The sequence below is a fragment of the Tachypleus tridentatus genome, chromosome 11 (assembly GCF_004210375.1).
Source record: "Tachypleus tridentatus isolate NWPU-2018 chromosome 11, ASM421037v1, whole genome shotgun sequence".
Taxonomy (NCBI): domain Eukaryota; kingdom Metazoa; phylum Arthropoda; class Merostomata; order Xiphosura; family Limulidae; genus Tachypleus; species Tachypleus tridentatus.
In genome coordinates, this window is record NC_134835.1 from 56,999,139 (window position 1) to 57,005,146 (window position 6,008).

Genomic DNA, 6,008 nt, shown 5'->3' on the forward strand with positions numbered 1-6,008 from the left:
TGTGATGAGGAAACAATTACGGAAAACTGCATCACATCTGAATCAATTACTCTTTGCTCTTGATAAGTAACACTGTCACTAAATGAGCAACAAAGAGGCACAAATAATAATTAGCTATAGAAAGTCTCAAGTATAATGCAAACAAAGCATTTCAAATGATAGTAAGGAGATCCAATCTAGATCAAACTAACAGAACCAGGATCAGAATATCTTGTCCATGGTAGAAGGAGGGTTCTCAACTATTAATATCCAAACTAGAAGGAACAGGAAGTCAATTCTAATCTAAAACCAGAGGATTTGGAAATGATTTACCAAGTCCAGGGCAAGAGTCTTCAACTAACTGAAGTAAAATGTGTTTATGGTATAGAATGGCTAGAGCTTGTTAGATTGTATACAGGAGTTTAACTCCAGCCCAAAACCTGAGGTACCAGAAATGCATCATCCAGCTCATGGTAGAAGGAGTCCTCTACCAACTACACTTCAGAATCAGAAACCAGAACCCAAGATACCATGCAACCACACCAAACATGACCAATACCTGTTGTCCCAAAAGGTAGAATGCAATGTAGAGGGTCAATCCAGTCCAAAACCATGCATCACCAGAAATATATCATCCAGTATGCAGTAGTAAAGGTTAAGCCCACTCACATGTGAATACTTATGTGAGTTGGTTTAGCTTCAACCAATACCAGTTGCCTACAAACAGGTGACAATAAGGAGGAGGCTTCCCAGGCAAAGGGGAAGCTGCCTTTTTTTGGTGAATTCATTCAGTTCAGAATCAAAAAGTATCTTGAACTGTGCATCAGGTCTGCAGGAGTGAGGAATGAAAAACCATATACACCTACAGAACATCACCACCCTACTCTCAACTAAGTGGGATTTAGTACCCTCAGGTAAAAACTTCTAAAGGTCCACCACCCCAACAGCCAGGACCTAGTAAGTGATAAGGACTCCTATACTCCATTGAAAGGATAAAAGAATATAGCACCAGAGAAAGTGCAATGGGTGACCACAAATTTCTATTTTTAAAAGCAGGCCATTCCTCACTTATTCAATTGAAGAAGTGGCAGGGATGATCAGCAATCTTCTTCTGTTTTATATATGCTAAACCACAAGTGAATGGCTAAGAACCAAGATAATTATGATAACAAACACTGCAAAGGAGGACCTAGAAACAATTTTAAAGAACCCATCTCAACTGTGAATGTTAATGACCTTGTTGACTGTACAATGCAAATTCAAAAATTCCTCAAACAGGCATCAGTCACCCCTGAGGTAACTCCACTGACTATAGAAAAATTTCAATTTTAATCACAAGATCAAATATTGCACCAAAGTACTACATAAATTAGCCCATGAAAGTAATTATGATGTCTATATTCTTAACCCTTTTTGTATACAGAGAGTAATAAATGAAATTATAGCAAGTAAAACTTCACACATCACACACACCAAAAAATGAATTATCAGAGGATTCCTACTTGCAGAGAAAATTATATATATAAAAATGGTTGGTATGGATAAAGAAAGCACCATGTAGCGGAGCAAACAATGTTTTGACCTTCTTTGGTCATTGTCAGGTTCACAAAGAAAGAAAGAGATAACTGACTAATAGCTGACCACATGTTTGAAAGCAGTTGTGTAATTGAGTGTACGAATGTAGAGGGCGTGCTTAGATGTTGGAACGTTGTTCGCTCCTCTACATAGTGCTTTTTCTACTCATACCAACCATTTTTATATATATAATTTTTAGGGTTGTATTTAAAGGTTGGTTCATTAGCCACAAATTGCTTCTAAATATCTGAAAATTCGTCATCAGAGATATTCAAGTAGTATCAGATTTCTTTTTCCATTATTAGACAGAAATTATCTGACAATGTTTGAATAGCAGTCACATGTTAACTGTCAGTCACATAGAAAATTTTATTTGTATTATATTTATAGTGTTCATTAATTAAAGTTGTTGCATTAAAGAAACAAAATATATATTCACCAGCAAAATATAATACATAGAAACACCTGTGCATTGGGGGCAAACCATCATAGTTGAGGCACAAAGGGGTACATTTAACAAATGTAAAGGGCATACACATACACACCATACCAACTGATACTGTATGAAATAGCTTAGATAACTAGCATTCTGACCACTGCTATGTTTGTTGTATCTTAGCCAGCCTGAACAGTTTTGGATTGAGTGAAAAATGTCATCAGCAATGGATATAATAAATATGGTATGGTTGGAATACTCTTATTATACATTCTTTTGTTTCTTGAACATACTAAGAGATTACATTAAGAAAGTACTTGGCTTAATAATAATGTTATATGACAAAATTATTGTAATAAAACCATTGCTGTAGTAAAATTTACATAATGTCCAGCATACAAGATATAAGAGAAGTGTTATAACAGATCAACTAGGAACCATAAATTACATGTGAAGATTAATCATTTTAATACTAAAAAATAAGCATCAGTGTAACATCATTTCTCCACCCTCTCCAATGAAAAATATTTCATCAACAATGTTGTTAAAAAAAGTGACTGATAAAAAATTATTGTGTGTGTACATATATATGTATATATAAATGTATGTGTGCGTGAAGTTTAATAGGTAAAACTGCAGTCCACAAGAGAGGGTATTGGCCAGTCAAAAAATGCATTAGACCACTACATCACATATTCTCTTTTCAATTTCATCCTCTGGTGAAAACAACATTTTGAACCCACACAAACAATCATTAAACAGTTGGTCTGTTGTACATAATATCACAAAATGCCATAACATTATTAAACCATCATTTAATAATGTGGTATAAGGTTTAAAAGATTAAAATCTACCATTCGTTACAGTCCTATTCTTTGTTGGATTTTTTTTTTTAACATGTAAATGGAAGTAATCAACAGTTTGAGTACTCTTAATTCACTGTAATAAATGCAAAGCATAATTTCATGAAGATACAAACATTGAACAGCAAATTAAAAGTTAAACATTTTTACAGTAACATATGAATCAAGAAATGTATCTATCTTATAAAATACCCTTTTGAACAGAATTTGAAATGTTTTGTACATCATTTTACTTTTAGAATATAAGTACCATGTTCAAACCGGATGTTTCTTTACTTGCAAAAACCATAATATGTTCTGTTAAAAATAACTATTTCAGTAATAAATGCACACTTAAAACAAATGACACTCGCACTTTGTTCTTGTTCAGAGAGCAACATTATACAGTAAATAATAATGTTTAGAGCAGATATAAATCAAAACTGAAAGTGGTGTTTGAAAATATTTTACTACCTGTTAAAGCAACCTCTCGTTAACATCCAAGATGCCCACTTAATACTTCCAGTGTAAAAAGTGCTTCTTATAAGTTACATTGACTACTTCTGTATGTATATTACTGTAATACTGTATGCTTTAACTACCAATGTTTTTAATTATTAATTAAAGTTCTCTGACACTTGAATATTTTAAGTACAATTATTACACATGGCACATTCCATAATAATTGTTTCTTCATAACTTGAGATGGATTTTTAAATTTATTACTATTATTATTTTTAATCATGTAGTCACATATAATTTGTTTGTTTTTGATATTTATCTTGTTTGCACTTAAATACTCTTAGACAATTTATGAAGTAGGAAGAACTAGAATTGCCTAATTATGTGTGGAAGTGAAATATGGAAAGGAAAAAGAAAGTTAATTTTCCTTCATAAAAATGTAAAGGAAAACAAATGTTCTGTTTAGAGTTAAACATTTTTGTCTTGCCAATTAATCGAGCTTTAAAAATGCAAAATTATGCATCTCAAGAATAAAACAAACTTTCTGGCATATCACAGCTGAAACTTCATCAAGTGGTAAAGCTACAAGGACCCATCAGCATTAAAATGTTTATTGCTGAAAGAAACTATCACATGCATTTAAACTCTTGTTTCCTTAACCACAAATCAGGAACATGTAAGTTCCGATTCATTTGTTCATAAGCTTCATCTCTACCAGCTTTGATGTCATGACTGTGATAATTTGCAACTGACATAATTGAAAACAATAGTAGACTTAGAATACAGAGATGTTAAAGCCATACAGTATACGATATACTAAACTAACAATGCAAAATAATATCTATAATTAGATTACAGTAATACAAATATCAAGCTGACTAAAAATGTTAACAAACTGAAAATTATACTCTGTTTTATAATAAAGACTAAATATACTATTACTATTTATATTACTACCCTTCCGCCAGTTCTAATGTATAGCTATAATTTGATTAGAAAATTAGCAACGTGACTCTAGCTTTGAGAGGTAAAAACTAAAATATGTTATTCAAATAAAACAAAAAATAAGTAATATCATTCAATACTAAAAAAATAAATATAAAAATTCTTACCTTACGAAGTTTAGAGACGCTCCATATTTTAAATGTCCTTGGCTAAGGGTCACAGCAGGAGATAAAATTCTACGTAATGCACAACTAATATTAACAGCCATTTTCAGGTCCGCTTTAATATCAGTATTTAAGAAACAGAATTCGTTCACTTTTTAGGCAAACGATTTTCCATTACCCTACAAAACGCAAGCCATTAATTACATTCGCATACGGAGATCAACTGAAAACGAAAAAAAATCTTAATTATTTAGAAATGACACTAGGTGACGCTAATTATCTTTTAGAACTATATTATTAGTTAAGATTTAAATTATATTTCTTTATTATTTTTTAAATTATGGAAAATATCTCAATCAAAATTTTCAATGCACTTAAAGAATACAACTTTAGTAACTTGATTTGTGCTTTATAATCAATGAGTGCAACATTCCTCTGACAGAGAGAATAAGGCCCATATTTTATCTAACAATTCGACCAAAGTATACGCTGTGACATTGCATTGAAATTTGTTCATTTATGCTCAATACAGCTGACGACAACATTTAGGGTACACATGTAAGGCTGCTCAGCAATGAACACGTTGGATGTTCACTCTTTATATCAAGATCTATCCCTACATTTCACAACTATCTTGTATAATCTTGTGTCGAATGGGGTAGGACGTTTTATGTCATATTCTTAGAATTTTCTAGATATTCTAGGTCTACATTTCATTAATATTGCTATTCACAAACAGTGTTTTCCTATTTTTCATGAGTGATATTTACAAATATCCCAGTATATCACACAGAAAAGAAGATTACATAATGGTACATATATCCAGCAGGTTGTTGAGCATTTCTTCTGAAGGCAATAAAAATAGATTAAGATAATATTGTAAGAATGTGGATGTCAAAATATGCTGCTTTTCACTGAGCAAGTGAGGTACGAGCTCAGTAGTACTTTGATACCGGCCGTAAATCCAGTAACAGGGGTGTGTATAAAGATAAAAAGATTAAGCTTGAGTAAAACTAAAACAGATATTTCAAAACAGTACTTTTGAAGTTCCAGATGCAGTGAAACATAAAAGTTTATATTCATAAAGAAGCCAAGGTATGTCAAATTACAAATTCAAGTTGACTATTCTAACATACAAATACATTATTATAGCAAGCCTTTTAGATGCATCAAGTGGCTATTCCCCAACGGTTTGTAGAGACAACAGATACGTTCTGGCAAAGATTAGGATATTAGCTGTATTTGGCCTATTTTCTTCCTTTAGTATTAAGAGGATGATCAATTATTTGAAAATGTTGCACATATATCTTCACGTTTTGACAATAAAACGGAACAAAAACACATGAAAATATTTGTGGAAAATTCTTATTTTACCAATTTCCATTGATTATACATTAAAAGTGGATATTTAATTGCAATGCCAGTTTCGATGCACATATTTAAATAGGCAAGTATATTACAGTTTTAATTCAAATGAAAAGTCATAAAATTTAGTCATTGTAAAAAAAAAAATGTCTCAAAGTTTTACCCTTGTAACGTTATCAAGCTAAAATTTTGCCACCGACCCTTTGGAATCGAAAACTAACTTGAAAATTTTTACTGTTA

At 31.7% G+C, this 6,008-nt stretch overlaps 1 protein-coding gene across 1 annotated transcript in view; it reads right to left on the reverse strand.

Moving 5' to 3' along the window:
* ND-49 (NADH dehydrogenase (ubiquinone) 49 kDa subunit) overlaps positions 1–4,685 on the reverse strand; it is a 44,694-nt gene extending 40,009 nt beyond the window's left edge. Inside the window, exon 1 of the mRNA XM_076467365.1 lies at positions 4,407–4,685. Within this exon, the coding sequence (XP_076323480.1) occupies positions 4,407–4,507 (101 nt within the window). The 5' untranslated portion in view covers positions 4,508–4,685. The remainder of the gene's footprint in view (positions 1–4,406) is intronic.
* Positions 4,686–6,008: the final 1,323 nt, after the last annotated feature.